Source organism: Trachinotus anak, unplaced genomic scaffold (genome assembly GCF_046630095.1).
Source record: "Trachinotus anak isolate AG129_WGS33_773 ecotype Australia unplaced genomic scaffold, CSIRO_AGI_Tana_v1 ptg000019l, whole genome shotgun sequence".
NCBI classification, from domain to species: Eukaryota; Metazoa; Chordata; class Actinopteri; order Carangiformes; family Carangidae; genus Trachinotus; species Trachinotus anak.
In genome coordinates, this window is record NW_027273870.1 from 26,141,781 (window position 1) to 26,162,605 (window position 20,825).

General features: G+C 42.3%; 1 protein-coding gene across 3 annotated transcripts; it reads right to left on the reverse strand.

Annotated features, from left to right (window-relative positions):
* Positions 1-2,774: 2,774 nt before the first annotated feature.
* On the reverse strand, positions 2,775-20,526 carry tab1 (TGF-beta activated kinase 1/MAP3K7 binding protein 1). 3 transcript variants are annotated; one of them, XM_071504311.1, is made up of 11 exons: positions 20,453-20,526; positions 19,580-19,710; positions 18,830-18,983; positions 17,813-17,908; positions 16,833-16,971; positions 11,832-11,948; positions 10,534-10,645; positions 8,829-8,973; positions 8,171-8,384; positions 5,910-6,063; positions 2,775-3,499 (listed from the first exon to the last, which is right to left on the reverse strand). In XM_071504311.1, the coding sequence occupies exons 1-11, from the start codon at positions 20,483-20,485 to the stop codon at positions 3,277-3,279; spliced, it is 1,518 nt and encodes a 505-aa protein (XP_071360412.1). In that variant the 5' UTR covers positions 20,486-20,526; the 3' UTR covers positions 2,775-3,276. The 3 variants fall into 3 exon arrangements, with proteins under 3 accessions (XP_071360412.1, XP_071360411.1, XP_071360413.1); XM_071504310.1 differs by having other exon boundaries at positions 2,775-3,502; XM_071504312.1 differs by having other exon boundaries at positions 2,775-3,502; positions 19,580-19,704; positions 20,453-20,500.
* Between the last annotated feature and the right edge of the window lie 299 nt (positions 20,527-20,825).

The window sequence follows — 20,825 nt, forward strand, 5'->3', positions numbered from 1 at the left end:
ATTTCCCAAAATGTCAAACTATTCCTGTAACTCAATTTAGGCTCTGACTGCCTGTTCACTAAATCTGAACTGGAGTCAGTTGCCAAACAAACCATCTCAGGAGCAAATCTAATGTTGACTTGTGCAGTTTTGTAATAGCCACAGTGTCTACATTATGTGGATAATATGCGTTTAGGTTTTTTTTTTTCTTTTGGTGAAGTGTCACTTTGTGTAAACAATTTGCAAATTGAAACTGAGGCCTTGTTATTTATATAAAATAATGTAAAGGTATTAAATCTACAGGCCTGGAACAGAGCCCAGGGCTGTCAACATCCAAGGCCGTGCTGCTTACATCAAGCTCACCCTGAAACCATCCATCACAACAACACAGGAGGTCATCTTCAGTACACGGTGTGTTTCTAGAACACACTTTACTTCAGCAAGGCACTACTGTTTATCTGCCGGCACAGGGGATTCATCTCACGGAGCATAACAACCAAACACAACGTACAAAGAGAATACAGAATGGTTGATACATTAGGACTTGAATTTTACAAGCGTGTATAGACCGACAGGGGCAAACAGAGACGACAAGCAGAGTGCGGCAGCTCGGTTCAACCCCTCATCGTTCACCTCCGACTCTTTTACTTCCTTCCATTTTCTACAAGGAGCAATAAAGTTAATTGAACCCTCTTTTCAAGAATTAGGTCACGGCCTAAGCAGGAGGAAAACACCAATTACCCCTAAAATGAGCAATTAGCGAAGTGCCCTGTGTCTGCTTTGATACGAAGCAGCTCTCTGTTACAGTACAGCTCCAGCCGCTGATTTGAGGCTTTAGTGTGAAATCATTTTTCTTCCACTTACTTTTTTTTTTGTGTGTGTGTGTGTATGTTTCTAATCGCTGCCCTGATTAAGCCAATTAGGGTTTCGTAACAGTGTGAAGTTAATTTAAGGAATGAAATTAACTATGGAAAGAACACTGGATGGCGACTTGCCGGAATAGGGTTCATTAAAAAAAAAAAGAAATTCAATAAAAACTTTGTGTTTATTCCCCCAGATGAACACACGAGCCAAAAGCAGACAATGAAATATGACGTTGAGAGTCTAACAGCTGGAAAATTTTCCAGCTATTTTTGTCACAAAGGAGAGACACTGGTATCTCAACCCTGCTTTCAGTGGTGGGGGAGGCTAAGACACTGCAGGTTGCATGGCTGCATATTTGTGCATCTATCAGTGGTAGTGTGAGTGAAAGCATGCGAGCACAATGAGCATAAGAGCTGATATCCAACAGTGGAAGATAAAAAGATGGTGAACTTTGTTGTTTTAAGATTTCGTGGAAGAGCGTCTGATTCTTGCTGCGCTGGAAATCATGGTGGAGCATGAGATAGAAGAACCAAAGAGTGACGGCTCAGTTTGATTTTGATGGATGGCTCCATTTGCTCCACCGATCACTCAGCTCCTCCTGCGGACCCCCCACACCCTCACCCACTCCACATGATGGTCGATTACATTTTTCCTTGACTGCGTTATGAACACAATCTGCTGGTGTTCAAGTCTCCATTCTCCCCATCCATCAGCAGCGCGCTGCCGAGGTGCCAGAGAGATCCTCTTCCATCCTTCTTCCTTGTCATGTTGACAAGAGCAAAGCACGCGTCGCACTCAAGGATCCAAAGCTGTAGCCACGGCGCATTTGAGCTTCTCAGTGCCTTCTCATTACACACAACAGCTTGTCCTGCAAATCTGTCGTTGCTGATCCCTGAAAACCTCCCGATTCAGCGTTTTAGTCGGGATCAGACTTGTTATGTCATCTCATGAAGCTGAACTGTTCTGCTGTTTTTTAAGAACTGAAATTTAGAGCTGAGCTTTGGAGTGAAGCCTTGAGTTTGGTTGTTTTTTTTTTTTAAATAAAGCTTGATCATTCTTGATTTCATTCATGGAAGATGTACTTTTTACACAAGGTCCCCACACACACTTTGACATCAAAGGTCTATTCGAAGACCTTTCGTGTTAATCCTTCATTTTGATTTTGACGCTGTCATTTCTGTTGCAGGGCTTCTGTAAATACTAGTTTCTATTTCCAACTAAAGAAATGCATGCACAGAAAATTATGCATGTTGTAGAGTAGGTGAGACGTGGCTTGTTAGCTGGTTGTAACAAAGGCCCCGTTCACACCTGCCACTAACATGAGTCCTCAGTGATCTGATCACAGGTGGTCAACTCTAAGTTCATCTGTTCACATCCGGCTTTAAAACGCATCTTCACATGTGTCTCCAGAGACCACTTGTGATCAGATATCACTTCCCTGCTTTATATGGAAATCAGCATGTAGGTCTATGCGTTGTTGTTGTTGCTGTCAGCCAACAGACTGGTCTGGTATACCAGAGCTGAAAAAGGTATTTCTTTAAGAGGAAAGGATTAACTTTAGGCTCATGTTTTGTGCTCCATCTGTTTTTAAATAAAACTGAAACTGCTTCAAGTTTTGATGATTCTAGTTTGTTAGAAAGTGGAGCTGTACAGAGGAGTGCCTCTTGTTCTGATGAACTGCTGGTGAGGTGCTTTGCTGCACCGCCACAAGCACTAATACCTGTGCCGCTTAGCATGACACCAGAGTGGGTATGTATTATTAAAACACATCTAATTTCAACCACCTGTCACCATCAACACGAGCCCATCTATAGGTCTTGTTTAGTGAAAATCAAGAGATGAAGCTGAAATGTTTCAGGCAAGACATCATCAAATATGTCAAAGAAGTGTTTTAAGTGTTAATATGAAGTGACGCCCAGAGAGTCTAGTCATTCATTTGGGTGATATATTTCATTACAAATAAAAAAAAAGTACTTTCAAACCTGTCCATTCATTCCATTTTAAGGCCTTACAGTATGTAATTATTCTCAGCTCTATGAGATTCCTGTTTGTAGATACATGTTTTTACAACTGACAGAAACCAGCTACAATCTGGATTACATATATTCACAATCACTCATGACCAGCATCTATGAGGGAAGAGCACAGATCATTTTGTGGTGTGAAATGACACCAGTTCTTCCTCTGTCAGGGATCCTTCCTTCACACACTGGCTTCACAGTTCTTTGATAGCAAACCCCCGTCCTTTCTCCATGCGTCCCCATGCACCTTTAGGTCATTTATTTATAGTTATAATACATTAAAAGCATTTCATTGGGCAGCCCAAACACCCCTCCTAAAATCTCTGTCCCTTCACAATCCATGTGCATCCTCTCTGCCAGAAATCCCAGTCTGCCTCTTCCCAACTGGCACCCAGCACCCTCCTCCTCCTCATCACTGGGGTCCCAGTCCTCCCTGGGTGCTCTGCCCATCACTGTGGTCACTTCCCCACAGGCGGTAAAACTGGCTGAAGTCCACGTAGGGCGGAACCCGGCCCGTCTCGTCGGGCTGCGCCGCTTGACTTCCTCTCTGGCGGAACAAGCTCCCATCGCCCGAGCTGGAGCTGGAGCTCTGCGTCTGGGTGTTGGTGGACTGGAGGGTGGCTGTCGGGCTCTGGCTGCTGGGGAGAGCAGAGGAGGAGGAGGAAGAGGAGGAGGGGCAGGAGAAAGGTGGGTGGTTGGGGAGGGTGGAGGACGGGGAGGAGACGGGTATTAGGGTTGGAATAGAGGACGAAGAAGTGGGGGCATCAGAGGAGAAGACGGGGTCCATATCGGGGGTAGACAGACACAGGAGAGAGGTGGAGATGTGGAGAGGACGGGGAGGAGGGGGGGTGGAAGAAAAAGAGAAGAGGGAGGTGGAGAGGGGGAGCGGGGGGAGGGGGGAGAGGGGGAAAAGAGAGGAGAAAGGGAGTTCAATTATGGGCTGCAGGATGTCGACGGAGGTTTGGCAGGTAGTGGGGCGAAACGGGCTAAAGGAGAGAGGCAAGGATGGAGAGTAGGACACAGGATGGATATTGGCAAGTCGGGGACCATGAGGAAGAGAAATATAGACGTGAGTCAGACAGTGAGTGACAGACAGGAACAGAGTGGAGCGGAGACAGTGAAAGTAATCCTTGTGGACGACTGAGCGAAGGGCAAATGAGGAGAAGGTGAAGCACATGCAGCAAAACTGAAGCTGCGGCAACATTTGTGAGTCCCAAGTACAAGTACAAGTAGTTTCTACAAGTACTTTCCAGCTACATGAAGTACAGGTTGTTTTAAGCAGGTAACCTGACAAACAAAAGGCACAGTCCAAGATGCTGATGACAGCTGTACGTCATTCATGCTTTGTTAATTCACTTGGAAGAACACTGAAAATGTCATGTTAATTCCATGTTTTATTGTGTTTGCTGCCAATTGACTGCTCCAGACAGCTCTCTGTTGTATGTGCTATTATCACATAAACATGTGGGCTGGTTACTCCCCTGCAAAAAGCAAAACATCTCACATAATAATCTTTTCAAATGGTGAAAGAGAACAAATGCCCAACATGCTTGAAGATTCTGTCCTGTGTTTTTAATGGCGATGGATCAAATAACTGACAGAAAACACAGTAGTGTTGTCACTTTCATTCAAAATTCAAACTAATTAAAAAAAAAATCACCCTCAAATGATTTCAATAAATTCAAAATCCTATTGTTCCATCAGGAAACTAGGCTTTTGTTGTTGTTGTTGTCAATGCATATTGGAGGAAACCAGGAAGTCACGGTGAGTGAATGATCACACACACAAACCTGACTGAAGAGTCACTTGTGGATGCATTTTGCACAACACATCTGAGGAGACCTGTTACCTTCACACTCAATTGTCTCACAGTCTAAAGCGAGTGGCACTAATGAATTCAGGGCGTGTCCGTATCACTTTTGCTATTTTAACAATGGGAAAAAACTGCTCATGTCAGGCTCATGGTTCAGAGCAGTTGTACTAAGTACTCCTAATTAATCGTTTTAGGTGTAACCTAATAAAACCATCAGAGTGCCATACCTGTGTTTTCCACAGAATTAATATCTGTTTATGGTGAGTTGATTACATATCTCCAGATAGCAATGTGTCAACAATGCTCCCGACCAAACCTCTTGTTTTAGAGGTTACACAGGTTTGAATGTGAGTCATCACTCGTTTAAATTGTCAGTGTGGCTTTAATGCAGGGGAAACTTCATCTGTTTGAGTTAAGCCCTACAAGTGGGTGTGGACAGGTGTGTTCTGTTCTACTTGTAAACACACAGACGTGATGTAGCTTGGTACTATGGTGCTCCGCTTACATCACTGCTGTACAGGTTGTGCTCAAAAGCACGTTGTCGCCGGCAAAGGCAGGAATGGGGGCAGTTACTTTTTACTGCTGATGAAGCAATTTGTAAAATGATTAGCTTCTTGGAAATGCATAAATGAGTTCCTGTGTAATTCGTTTCTGCCAAACACAGTAAATCAGAGGGCATTACTGATGTCATTACGCTGTATCCTTACACTACTGTGCATAGTATACACTGTATTCTTATGGGAAAGTTCAATATTAATATATTTGTACAGCTGTACCTGATCAATCCTCCGTTTCCACAATGTAAAAGGACCCCAGGCCCGACACACAGAACACACAGTGGAACAATGGGGAAGTGAAAACCTTGCTCATACATAAATAAGCATGGCAATGGAGGGACACAGGGGAGTGAAAATCAAGCTTACCTAAAACAAATATAACAAGGGAGGGACGAGGGAGCTGAAAATCCTGTTTATCACTATTAATACACCAGAAATAAACTGAACAGGAACCCGGAGTGAACACAACAGGAGCCACACATGGGAGTTAAAACCAAGCTCATCTTAAAACACACCGAGTGAAACAGGACTCAACGGAGTGAAAATCAAGTTAACGCAACAGTTATGAGACAAAAGGCAAGAAGGGCGTGCACAGCAAGCAGGAAAAAGAGATGTAAAGGAGTGAAAATCAAGCTTACCCAGAGCAAGCAGGGACAAGACACAAACCAAGCTTACCCTGGAGTGGGGGTGCCTTCCTCTAAGGTGGAGGCAGTGTTGGTTCCATTGGTGAGGGTGCTTTGGGAGGGCATTACCAGCGACAGGGTGACACTAGTTTTACTGGTGCTCTGGCTGTTAGAGTAGGGCACAGACACAGGGTAGATACGACCTCCTGGAAAAAACAACATGAATAGATCACATGAAACGACTGAGTCCTGTTCATCTCCTGCTCAGCTGTTTTGAAATGAAAATGTCTGAGGAAACAAATGTTGTTGTTTTTTTGCTTCTCCTTAGTACTATTATCAAGAAAATCTGAGTGAAACTAGTGAACAGACTGAGCACAAAATTGGCATCACCCAGAGCAAATTGGACATTTTCTGTCTGGACCTTGTTATTTTGGCTCAATGTGATATTTTTGGCTTCACCTCCCAAAATCTTTGATGTCCTTTTCTACAGGCCGGCTGCTCAGACGTGGATAAACCTGCTATTATTTTAAGGTTTCTTTTGAAGTGTAGCTTTTTGGCATAAGACTAATTTTAATCCATGAAAAACCAACCCTAAAAATACAATATAATCTAACTCCAATATAATTTAGATTTTTCTAAACTTCAATATGGTTCTGATTTTTAACAGTCCTGAAATGGTCCAAGTCCTTTAGCACTGGATATTTGCTGATTCTGAGTTCACTAATATTGCTGATTAAATATGTATCTAACACATTGAAGTCACAGCTGTAGATACAAAACTTTAAACACACTTTATGTTTCACCATCTACTGCAGGTCCTGATTGAAAACCATAAAGCTAATATGTTTCTATTGCTGTGATGATACAGGTCCTGAGGATCAGCTCGGGACATCTGGACTTCCAACGATTCTTTTATCCTGAAGTCTAACACGGTCTAGAGGTGGCATTAACCAAATACTTTCCATAATTGACTAAATTAAGCAACACCTCTTAGTATCCGGGTGCTGACAGCGCATTACTATCAGGAGACCTTGGAACATGTCTGTGGTCACTACACACAGGGAAGCAGCCGTGCCCTCGTTGCAAAGAGAGCGCATGCTGCGGGATGCGAGTGCTCGTAGGTTTGGGAAATTCTACATTCAGAGATTCTTGCTGACTTCTGATCACTTCCCTGTGAGAAATGTTCCCCAACTTCAAAACTCTGGCTAAAGTTGCGCTGATAATTCCAGTTTCAATTGTGGCAGCAGAGCATGAGTTCAGCCTTCAGAACAAAATAAACACCCATGAGAGATCGTCTGTTCCCAGGCAAAGACACAAAACCTAATGACAATCAGCTCTGCAGCAATCGGCCCTGATGCCAAGACACAGTTTAAATCCATGGAGGAAAGTTTGAGTTCAGGTTGAGCTGCAACAGGTCAAATACATTCAATTTAATTTCTTGTCAATAATTTGTTCATATTTGAACTGTTGTTGTCTAATTCTGTAAAACTGGGTAGTTCACATTTGCCTGTTTAGGCACAATGGCTGCAGTGTTTCAGTGGCCTTCACTGTCACTGCAGCAAAAAATAATTAACCTGCTAATTGTGTGGTACTGACACGAAAAGTGATGCACAGTCAGTGTCTCTTATAAATGCATAATCCGAGTTGTTTTTGAAAATTAAATCCTATTAAATAAGTTCTGTCTCATCATTAAAATTAAAATTAAAATGACGAGTAAAGTGTCTGTGGAGTGTCTGTCAAAATGAAAATTAGAAAGTCTAATGCAACCTCTGCTAGAGGTTTACATACAAAGGTTTAAATTGATTATGAGTTCATATAAATTTAAAATGAAGGAATGGTTTTCAACCTGGGGGTCATCACCATTCAAGAGCATCAAAAGGGGATTAGAAGATGATCATTGAATTAGTAAAATTTCTACTCTATGCACATTCATCTTTGCTTCTTCCTTATAAAATACTGAGTAGTTTTATCTCTTCAGGCCTCTAAAAGCTTATTCTGACTTAAAAATCTGAGAAGTCAAAAATGATTTTTTTGCTCAAAGTGCTGACGTCTCATAAAATATGTAACCTTTGACAGTGGGATTGTGAGTTGACTTTCTTTTCAAGTGTTACAAGCCAGAGAGGCTGGAAAGCACAAATTTAAACTCCAGTTTTTCAACAAAGTGTATGAATATGAATAAAACATTTTTCACATGCCTCTAAATTCTAAAAGTTTTACATGAGGAACAAGGGCGTTGGTGTAGCTGGTATGGAGGTCTGTCCCCGGACAGGCTTTCTGTGAAACGTGGACTAATCCCAGAATGCCCTTCCCTACCCTGTGTGGGCGTGAGCGCTCCATCAGCCAGAGGCATGTTGAGCGTGCGGATGAGCAGGGTCATGTCCTCATGCCGGGAACAGTAGGTCGCCCTCTGACGGCCGGACACGTAGACGTCGTGGTGCAGCCGTTTGACGCGCTCCACCACCGACTGAGCCACTGCCTCCAGACTGGTCTGCTGGGCCAGCTCTGCTGCTACCATGGCAACAATTTCCTACAGTGACAGCAGAGGAGACGGGGAGTCTGAGAGAGCTATACTGATGTTAGACTTGAAAAAGTAAGAACGATCAAGAGGATGAAAACAAGAGAGGACAGGAGAAGAAGAAGAAGCCAATGAGGAAAAGAAAGAAAATATAAGAAGTGAGGAAAAGAAAACATTAACAGATACTGAACAGACTAAAGTGAAAACAAAACTTGGAATAAAAGAAGAGTCAAGGAAAAGAAGAGAAAGATGAAAAGGAGAAAATAGGATGTCTGGGTGGGAGGAGATGACAAGAAGCATAGGAAGGAAAGAACAGGACAGATTTAGACAAGAGTAGGTGGTTTTCAAAAGACGGAAGAGAAACATTAATACAGAGATTAAAAACAAAAAGACAGAAAAACAAAAGGAGGGAAAGTGGTTGAGGAGGGAAGAGATTGTCAGGATGTATGCACGAACCTGATTGGCCTGTTCAGGGCCGTGGGCGGACTCAAGGGCATTGATTAGACCTTCTGACATGAGCAGCAAGAAGCCTGTCACGCCATCCAGAGACTGGCTGCCGTGAATCTCTGGCTCTGCGATGACTGGCCTCGTCTTGGCCGCACTGATGGTAGGAGGACAGGAGGAGGTAAATATGTGAGCAGATAAATAAATATAAAGAAAGAGAAAGAAGAAAACAAACAGGGAGAGGACTGGAAGAAGGAGGAGACAGAAAGTGAAAGAAAGACAGAGGATGGTCCAGTCTGGAGGAGGGACTGGGAGACGGTATGGAAAGAGAAAGAAGGAGGAACTGAGAGAAAAAGAGAGACATAAGTGCACCTGCACTAAATACAATAAATCTAGATAATCTCATAGATCCAAAGAATTGCTTCTACTTTAACCACATCAAATTTCCTGCTCTCTCCTTGACGGCACCGAGGAGGAAATTCTGCAAGGATTCTATTATGTGTTTTATTTAGGGACATAATTGGAAAGTCTCAGATATGTGAGCCTGATTCGCTTTGGCCTGGACAGCAGACAGGAACAGGAAATGAGTGAGTGAGAGAGAGAGAGAGAGAGAGAGAGTGAGAGAGGGAGGCCCCCAGATCATGGAATTTCAAGAGGCTCAGCTGTGGTAAAAGTGAGAGCTGGAATGGAGTCAGATCTGATAATAAAGCCTCTGTCCAGGTACTGCAGAGTACACACACTGATACAGCGAGAAAAAAAAAAGGGATTCTATTTTCAAATGTTTCATTAGCTGCCCCAGTTTCCCTTGAACCACGGTTCTTAAAGGAATAGTGAAACATTTAGGGGAAACATGCCGATCCCTTTGTTGTCAGATCTAACAGGTGAATAACTTAGCTTAGCATAAAGAAAGGAGGCATGAGGTAGTGTGTCTGAATCACAAAAAACATCCACCAACCATTTGACTAATTAACTAGGTTTTTTTGTCTTCTTGCTGTGGAGCCCCCCCTTCCCCCCGAGAGCTGTGACCTTAATAAAGACTGAATGACCATCTCTACTATTTGTTTTGCTTGTCATTACCATTAAGGAACCGGTGGAGACTTGAGGAAGTAAAGAAATATCTGCAGCAAATGATTCCCTGCAAAAACACAACCTGTCAGTTTTGGATTTCTCTTTGTGGATTTTAAACTAACGAGATATAACGTGTTGATCAGTGAGCTTCAGCTCTTTAGGTCAGCAGAACTTTAAAGGGAGACAGACTAGCTGTTAATTGTCTCCCACCTAAAAAAACAAAAGAAAAAAACACATTTAATGATATCTGAAGGAGGATTAACCTGCAGATTCATCAAAAATACAAAACTGGACATCGAAAGAAACATGTTCTCTATGCAAAGTTTTATTTTACCTCTTTTTTTTTTTTTTAAAGAAAGAAACCTCATTATTTATAGCTTATTTTTATTTAATTTGTCTTTCTTCCTGATACTTTTGAACAATTCTTTTGATCTTTCATGACAACGAAAACACAGACACATCTCATAAAGTCAGACATCAAAGGAGACAACAGAATGGACAGACAGAAACTGTAGGTTTGAACTCAGTGGTTCAGTATTTCTAGATGACTACTCATTTTTCCATTCAGGGAGTTGTTAAGTATTATTTTTGGGGGAGAGTTGGGGAGGTGCATGAACGCTTCTCTGTGGTTTGTGAATTGTGGCTTCACCTGAGCAGGTCTATTTCATTGTAGTTGAATTTGACCCTGTAGTCTCCGAGCCTCCTGGTGCTGCTCTGTCCCGCTATCTGCCCGGCCTGCCTCACACGAGCTGAGTCCACACCTAGAGGAGAGCAGAGGAGAGAGGAGAGGAGAGAGGAGAGGAAGGGAGAGGAGAACAAAGGAGAGGAGAAAGCAACAAGACAAGAGCAATAAGTAGCAGCAGGATGTGGGGGGGTGGGAGGTGGAGAGGGATGCATATTTGTGTTTGGGGGGGTTGAATGAAAATAGGGGAGAGGTCACCTTGAGCTGGGTTAATGGAATGACTGCCATTTCATTTAAATCATTCAGAGAAGAGCCTGAACAACAGAATAATTATGAGCCTCCCAACTGGCAGAGACAGAGAAGGAGCGAGAGAACAAAGAGAGACGGAGCTCCGCCTCATCATCTAATGGTGCGGCGGGAACTGCTGGGAAACAGCGCTGGTAATGCTGAGCTCCTCTTATATTTATTGCAGGTGCCAGGCGGCACCTAATGCTTCTTCTGCAAAGCTAATCACAATGTATGTATTTTCTGTTACATACACGACCCTCATTACTGGACCATTAGCTTGGCTGTCCACTGTGGATAGATGGCTCCACGTGTGTCTCTGTGCCAGCTAGTCTGCGCTAATGGCTGTGTCTCTGTTGGCCTGCGTGTTCTGCACAGACTCTGAGGACTGTCATGAGAAGTGTGTCTGAATGTTCTCAGGCTACTGTGATAATCTGATTTCTCTCTACACCAGTACCAACCAAGATGCTTTTCTGTCTATTCATCTGTCACAGAAGCTGAAAAAATGAAGAAAAGATAAAACAAACACAAAATACAATCTAAAAGGCTTTTCTTCAGAGCTAAAACTAAACAGAAATTAAATTAAGGAATGGCTGGCAAAATATTCAAATTTACAAAATTATTTAAATTTTGACCAGTTTTTTGTCTTTTTGCTGGAATTAATTCCTATCATGTTAATTCCCAGAAAACAAAACCAGATCAAAACCCAGTATATGGCTGGACTGTGTATGGTCGATGTGCAAACCTTCTGTGGAACTGCCATGAACTAGAATTACTGCCTCATGGTCGTAGGAAATATTTGTCACAATCTCTCCTTCCGGAGTTTATAATAATGTGAATAATGTGTTTTTGCAGTAGATTATGATGTCACAGTGACCATTAGGATAAAAAATGTCATCACTTCATCATTTTATCTTCATCATTGTATCAGTGTCCCATCTTGTCATCTTTCTAGGAAACTGTCTCTCTCTGTGTCTCACCCAGAGCAACCAGTCTCTGCAGCTCGTCCTCGTTGTCGGTGCTGTGCGGTCGGCCGATCTGGAGAACCTGGTTCTGGCCGTCGCTGCTGGACTTACACAGCAGTGCCCTGTTGGTACCTGGAACCACAGACGAGCAGAAAAAAGTATTCACAAAACGAGGAAGTGAACTGGTGGAATTAGGTTATGCTCTGAGCTTAAATGTCAAAAAATAAAATAAAACACTTACAGCCCCACCAATTATGTACAAAGTTGCAATCAGACACAGTCCAACACTACAGCCAATAATAAGTCTCTGTGAAGCACATTTACAGGTGCAACTGATACCATTAAGGATGATCCATGGTCCAGGTTTTGCGCGTGCTTGCTGTCTGCCCTTGCTTTTTTTTTGGACACTTCAATGGAACAGAGTCAAAATCGATGCATCAAAATGTCTGCTGTGAAAAAGACAAACAGTGGAGCTCTACTATGAGTGCACCAACCTGGAAAGCAGTTATTATTGCTATCAATTAAACCTGTGTTTAACATGGCAAAATGCCTGCTGTTAAAAATGCTCCTGTCGACACAGTCAGATAAGAGCTGATTCAACCTTATGGCAACCTTCAAGGCTGTGTTTAGTTTTCGGTGCTTACTGCTGTAAATCACCTGTATACTGAAAGGTGTTTCACCTCAGCTACACACAAGAGGGTGTCAGCATATTAGAAACACTTCTATATATTGCAGTTTATTATGACAACTGCCTCAAAAATGACCACGGAGCTAAGTCAAAGTGTCTCTGACACAAAGTCAACAACAGATGAGAGGATTTACTGTGTGGCTGTTTTGGATTGCAAAACAATGTACAGCTGCAGCAAATAAACAGGTATCTCAAGGTGTAACAAACATTTTAAACTTCATTTTGATCAACTTCTTAATTAAAAAGCATAAAAAATATCACAAGAACTGTAATATTTACATTTAACTTTTGACTCTCCTCATCTTCAACCCCCCATTCATATGCATGAGACATTTTGTCTTTTGTTTTTTTCTTGCACATTAATGATGCAGAGACAAAAAGGTACTGTCGTTGCTCTGAGGTGACTCACAGACCCAAACCTCAGCCAATTAATCAGCTAAGATGCTGTGGTAAAAGGCTAAATATGACTCACTGTCTGATGAAGCCACTTCCTGACACATGAGCTGACCAGGGACGGACCAATGATTAATTTACGCTGTGCAGGAGCTTGACGCAGTACCAGACCACCACCACCACCACCCAAATGCCTGGAGTTGTGTGTGTGTTGCTAATCTTATCTGCAGATGAGGCCAACCAACCAACCAACCGGCCACATTATAGTGAAGCTGCAGGGAGTGGGCCCCTGTACCCCTGTCTGTCCTCTCTGTAGGGCCATGAGGCTTCGGCCTGTGTATCTGTGTGTGTTCAGCAGGCAGCGTTGATGTGACATTGCAGTGTGATTTATTAGTTACATGACACTGGGTCTAGTCATTTAATGAGTCTGATTACCATGTTCATATGTGCAAAAATAATGTTAAGGTGCAAATCTGCACAGAACAGCCAACCCTTAACCACTCATATATCCGTTCATATATCCTTGCCCTCAACCCCCCTACCCCACGCAGACACACACACTCCCACTCCCAGCATATCAAATTATGGGTCATACGACCTTCACTGTCAAATATATTTCACATCAACACACAGCTGGGAGTCCTTTTTAGAGCACACTTACTCCTATGTCTAAAACCTCCCTGAGATTCATGTTCTGTCAACTTTGAACTCCTGACCCTCACACAACGGACCAGTGGGGGGAACAGTCCTCCTTTCTACCCGCTACTAATTACTACCCCCCTCCCACTTTATTTTAGCTCTGTGCCCCGTCCTTGAGGACAAAAGAAAATGAAATCCTAGAGAGAGGGTGAGGGGCTCCTTTTCTTGGCTGCTACAGAATCAAAGATATGACCAAAAAAAAAAAAAAAAAAATTTAAACCTTCCACTGCAGGTATTTCGGAAATACTCCTGGTGAACCACTGTGACTTGGAATGAGTGCAGCACTAGAATAAGAATTACAGTTCCCAGTTACATGAAACAAGCTCAATCCACAGCTGGTACTTTATGTTTAACTTTGATCATTCTTAAGGAGAGATACTTAGAAATGACTGTGGCTCCTTTCGTGTGTGTGTGTGTTTGAATATCTGTCTCCCACAGTCTCATTTGAATTTCCTCAAAGTTAAGCATCTAAAATGGCCTGCAGGTTACTGTAGTGAAATATCACAGATGCTTCTTTTCTGTTCTGCAGCTTAAGGTGTCCAGTAGGATTTGTGTACACACACACACACACACACACACACACACACACACACACACACACACACACACACACACACACACACACACACACCCACGCACAAATTAATATAACAAGCTGACATGCTACTGCCCCTGCAGCTGTTGTCTGCAGGAGCCTGATTTGGCGCCGGGGTTTCAAAAACAAAGGCCAACATTGTAGGTGTGCTTTCAATTGAGAGAGTCGGTACGATTCCCACATCTGTCTGAAGGCCACAGACATCAGAACCTGTGGGAAGACTTCTCCGGTTTTCTGTGTAAAATAAACTTTCAGCGCAGTATGTAAAACATGTGTTTGCTGGCAGGGCATTTCACAGTGTCAATGTGAGACCTACTGATTTTGGTTTGGGCATTTCAAGAACCATGGAAAAGTCAGCAATTTTTTTTTTGTAATATCTAGCACAATAATCTAGATTACTGTGTGAGATAATTTTGCAAACCTACAAGACCTGTATTTATATGTGTGGATTTGTGTGGGTAAGAGCACATGACCACAAAAATAGCTGAGTGTTTTGTAAAACACAGTCTAGACACAAGACACTTGGCTGTACAATGAACCATTTAGGAGTTTTACTGTGTGTAAATAGTGAGTAAGCAGCTCCAGTTTAACAAGGTTAAACCTGGTGGTGTGTTGGGCTGTATGTAGGCTGTGCTGGACACAAAGTGAGAATATGTAACTTTTCCACTTTAAAATGTCTAAAAAACAGCTAGGCCTACATTATATATGTTGTTGACTTGTGTTCTTACATTATTCCAAATGTTTCCAGCAAATTTCAATTTCCTCAAATCCAGAGAAATACATGATTTTAATCATGGTTACGGTCCCTTTCATTTAGTAGCCTGTCAATGACGTCATATCCCCTATGCTCACACATCAGCGTTGTGGTTTCCCAACAGAATCTTAAAATTGATTTATATCCAGTGTTCAACTATGTATTTTCACAGGATGAAGGATTTTAGTCATCAGACGTCTGAATCTTAAATTATCAGAGAAACAATCAAAACAAAAAGGTCTCAGCTCCCAACACACATCCCGTGTCCACCGTGCAGCATCGGCGAAACACTGACTTTAAATGTGAAACAGCTTTATTCAGGGTTTTTTACTGGTTATAATCACCTGGTCTGTTTATTCTGGAAAGGAGGAGATCGCTCTGGATAATTGAGTTCCCAGTAAAAACCTCCTGAACGACTTGACGCTGAAGAAACCGGAGAAGCTTACAGCAATGGCGTGAAGACAGCAACTCCCATGATCCCATGCTATTACATGATGTAACCAAACGCTGTCTTTTGTTATTGTTTTTATGGAGAGACCCTAAGCAGCCCACGTTACCTAGTTTGCATTTTAAAATTACACATTTTCTTCCTTTTAATACCAACATACCTCTAAAATATAAATAGGGAGCAGTAGCCAAGCACTTACACGACCTCACCAAATGGCTCTGTGTCAGTCTGCGTCCACTGCTTAAGTGTTCTTGAGCAAGACACTGAGTCCCTCACAGCACAAGAAGCATTGTTCTCAAACTGCTGTTGATCTAGTCTTTAAGTTGATCTGTACAATACAAAACACTGACTTTAACTGTAGAGCATCTTTAATTCAAAGGCTATAGAAAGTTGTAGAGTAAAAGGAACAAATCAGATAAAAAGCTTTAACTGGACGATTCCCACTCGACGCATCAGGACATGAAATATGCAAGAGACATACCTTCCCATCCCTAACTCAGCCCTGCCTGAAGCGGATGCTGTGCATCCAGCATTAGCTTACATGGTTTCTATAAATAGTACTAATGTCCTCTCTGAAGAGAAGCAAAAAGAGCACGTGAGTGATGGAGGACTTCATAAAAGGGTTTTCCTGGCTTAAAACCTCACATCCGTGTTGAAAGCCAGATGACATCATGCACCATTTTGTGTCATTTGCCAAACCAGTTTCTAAGGATTCTCCAAACACCAGAAAATGAAATGATTTGGTGTTTTCAGATCAGTGCCAGCTGAAGAGAAATACCCTGCCACTCAGCAGCTGTCATGCTGTACATTTGTCTTTGCTTTTGTTTGTTACGTAACTGTTGTTTACAATGACCAGAATATTACCAAAAAAATGCTATGAAAACAAACAAATCCCTACTGCAGAAATCCCACACTTGCTGCAAAGTGCAATGGGATACAGCACAGCAGTTTCCCTCAGGTCTAAAAAGCAGATGCACATTTTACTTCTGTAAATCAAAAAGGTCAAAAAGTTCTGAACTTTAAGTAACTTCTGAACTTATCTCAAACTCTGAACTGCTGCTCTGTGCTGTGTGAACACAACCCTGCTCACCTAACACTGACTTTGTGGTTGAGTCTGCATGGATTATCTTTCAGTACTGAAAGTGACTTCTGACTTTGAAGAGAGAACGAACCACAAACCTAAATCTATTTGAAGCCTGACATCTACTGGTGTAAAGCAGACACTGAAGTGCCTGTTTGATGCCAACCATATTGTCAGTCACTGTTAATTAGTTAGTATTGGTCATTTATGATGGTTCTGTAGTAGCATTTAATATATTATATTAATCTATTATTATATTATTATTAATATAAAGATATAAATCTCAGTATTAGCACTATCAAAGTCAGAATTTGGGTATGAAGATAACTCTAGCTTGTGTAAACAGGTGTGTCCGTACCAACATTGGCGATGTACAGCTTGTTGTTGAGGATCAACGCCACCACGGCTGTAGCTCCTCCTGACACCTCCTGCTCCAGCTCCTTCAGACGCTCCTGCACCTTCTGACTCTGAGGCGAAAGCTGGTGGAATGACACGTTCTGACCAGCCCGGGGGGGGGGGTGAGGAAGACCGAGGAAGGCAAAAGAAAATGTTGTGAGCAGGAGGAGCAGGAGGGAAGGAAGGAGAGGGGAAGAAGGAGACGAGGAGAAAGAGAGGAAATGAGACAAATGATTAAAGAGGAGATGTGAAATAAAAGAGCGTTGAGCAAGAGACATGAGACGAGATGAAAGGCAAGTGGAAACAAGGGGAGAGGGAGGAGTGGGGGAGAAGGAAAAGAGGAAACAGGCAGGAGGTGAGATGAAAAAGGATAGGAGATGAGTTGGAACACAAGAGATAGAGAGCATGAAAGAAACAGATAAGCACATGAGAAAAAAAACTGTGCCAACAGACAAAAGAAGATTATAACTAGATGTTCCTAATGAAACATCTCACAGCCACAAAAAGTGACTAACATCATCTCACAAAAACACCCACACCTTCAACAGTATCAGAACCAAAGACAACACTGTGTGAAGCGGGGGAAACACAGGAAAGATAACTGTCGACTGGCACACGTAGAAAAAGATGGAGTGGGGGAGAGGGGAGGGGGGGCAGGAAGAGCTGGATCCACAGAGAGGAAAACTGAGACAGGCTTATCTAATGAAACAGGCTGATGAGACCAATTAGAACATAACAAGCTCATTCTCCAATGGCTGTGCATTAGCTCACACTGATGCCCGAATCTGTGGTTGCTATGGAAACCAACAGAGAACTCCTCGTCTCAATTTTCAGCTTAAAGCGTCAATATGCTTTGCAGAGCGTGTGTGTGTGTGTGTGTGTGTGTGTGTGTGTGTGTGTGTGTGTGTGTGTGTGCGTGTGCGTGTGTGTGTGTGTGTGTACCTCGTTGTGCGGGAGGACGTAGTTGGACAGGTGGGCCTTCTCAGCCAGAGCGTCATCTATCGTCTCAAAGTAGCTCTTCTCCACCACATCAAAGGCCTGCAACAGCAACAACACACATCTGGATGTAGCATGTGGATCCTATACATCATCAATGACTAGTATATGCTCTAAATACTGTAGAAATGTGAGTGTTGCTATTGCTCAGTTGATACATGATGACTTACGAAGCAGTTCAACAGAACAGGTGGAATCTTCTGTTAATGGAGCTTTAGTGTTTATTATTATTATTATAATGTCAATCAAATGGGAGCAATCATAGCACCTCCAGCATTTTACATTATTGAGGCATTAACATCCACACTGCAGTGACGTACCATCTTCCCTGATCAGGTTAGTACGGTTAGCACTTGCATGGATGTATTACGATACATGTATTGTAATACATCCATGTGCCCTTGTTGCTTTTAGCTTCAAAAGTCACAAATCAGTGAACAACAACTGCGTCCCAGCCGGGTTCATCACTTTTTTGTGTCCCCTGGAAACACTTCTGAGACAGGCTTATCTAATGAAACAGGCTGATGAGACCAATTAGAACATAACAAGCTCATTCTCCATTGGCTGTGCATCAGCTCACAGTGACTTCTGTTGTGTTGTGTATTGTGTAGTATTTGCAGCACATGTGTTTGTTTGTGTTTTGTCTATCAACATGTGTTGTCTTCAGCTGCAGTGCGTTGAGCTCTCAGGGCCACAGCAGGTTAGTTTGTAACTGTAATGCAGTTCTGCAGCTGACCACAATAAGTTTAAGCTATAAGTGAAAATAAGTGAAGATAAGTGAAAATGTAGGCTTCTTTTATGTTTACAAGCATTATTTATGTAAATAAATCCATATCATTAATAACTTAAATTTTGTCTCTGCATTGAATTTTCCAATTTCCCATCTTGGAAGGTAAAAGTCTATTTCCCCTGGAATACATAACACTACTTGCTTTGTAACATGTAACATAAAAACATGCAGACCTGAGTGAGGATCCTGCGGATGTCGCTGTCTGTGTGACTGGAGGTGAGCTGTCCTAGCAGCAGTTCAGCTGTGAGACACTGGGAGGCAAAACTGGCCACTCTGCTGCCATCATAACCGTTAAAAACCCCATACAGGAAGCAGCCATCCTCGCCTCTGATTGGTGGACAAAACACAACAAACATTAGGCTTCTGTTTCACTTCAAGGGAGTTAGGACAGTAAGAACCTCGACAACAAAAATTCCTTCATACTAGTTATAATAAAGGTGCAAGATTAAGAGGAGAGAAGGCCCAGAAGGCCTTTCTGTTTATGTGACATGTTCGATGTTTGCTTGTTAGTATGGACCGCATAGCATAGGTGCCACTACCTCATGCAGTATTTGCAGCAACATGACTAAACATGTCAGTCATCAAACATCCAACACTGACTGAACGGTGTATTTAACAGCATCGTGTGAGACCGTGTGAGACACAAAATCCCTACCAGCCCTGTTTTAAAAGTGGGCACCAATATCATGATGCTGTCAGCTGGGTAAGCAGCAGGCAGTTGGTTCATTTTACATGTGACAGGTATTTATTTACTGTATGACATTCATATAAGTGATCCCCAAATGGTGAAGACTGAAAAAACATGTCAACTTGGCATCTGATTTTGAGCATGAATCATTGGCGTCTCCTCCTCCAGCAGTTATCACTCCAGGGTTGACATGATTTTATTTTAACCTCATTCTCTGTTCTTAGTGAGGGCTCACCTGAACCTGAGGTGACCATCCTCGTTGGGATGGCTCTGATTTCCTTTCCCATCAGGACTGTACACACAGTTGGGGGCTGTGCCAACCCCACACATCTGGCACAGTGGCAGGTCATCTGTCCAGCTCTGATGCTGTCAGGGCAAAAAAAGAGAGATTGCCCCATACATCAAGACATAAGTAGTGATCTGTACATTTTGTCTGTCGTAGACCAACTAACATAGCGATTACAATGTTTGGCTACATCTGCTTGGACTTCCACCACATTATATGGTTTAGTTCACCCCAGACACAGTAGTGACACTATAAACTCTGAAGAAATTTAGTGAACTGTTTTTACAAATGCTTCCCTACAACAGTAAGATAGACATCACTTCTTTTCCATGTGCAACATATTGTAATATAAACATATTGTATATATTGTAATCTGTTAATGTGATTTTAACTCTCCATGCCCAGCTCTAAGCTCTAATCTACCATCAGTCATCTGTTCACCGTGTTTGTTTACAAACTGGGGAGTTAGCCTTTTTCGATTCTCAGCTAATTCACACAAAGAGTGTGACAGATATGCCGATATCCCGGTCCCAGTGACACCACTTAGTAATAGATTCTGCCTTTGGTGATTAGACACCAATAAATGGCATTATTTTGAGACTACAGAAGGGATAGCTAGCTAACTGTTAGCAAACCTCTCAATAAGATCAACTACATTAGCTAGCTGTTGCATCCTTGAACACATGAAACTGAGCACTGAACGAAGAAAAACGAAAAGGCGACCACCGAGCAAGATTAATGAGACCAAAACACTCGTCAGTAATGATTCAACAGTGACATTACATGTTAGTGAAAGAAATAAATAGTTGAGTTTCCACTTACGCTCTGCATTAAATTCCTCCGCTGGGCCGCCATGTTGGACGGAGGTCGTTGCGTTCAGGGACAAATCATTCTTACGTGGATGTGGACTAGATGAAAACAAATAATCACAATATTAAGCTTTTTTCTCCACTTCATTCCGTAATTATTGACTTAATATTTTTAAATCAGGTGCTTACGGGGATTTTATGCTCTCTTATTCTCTCCTGATGCCTTGTGCCCTTAGATTTACCAGGTTTTCCTTCTGCGCATCTACATTTCCGACAGCACCTTAAGGCAGCATCCGTACCTTTTGTCTTGCTCTTTTTTTTAAAATTATTATTATTATTATTTTTAAATTGGGAAATAATATAAGCTCTCTTTACCGTTGATATTT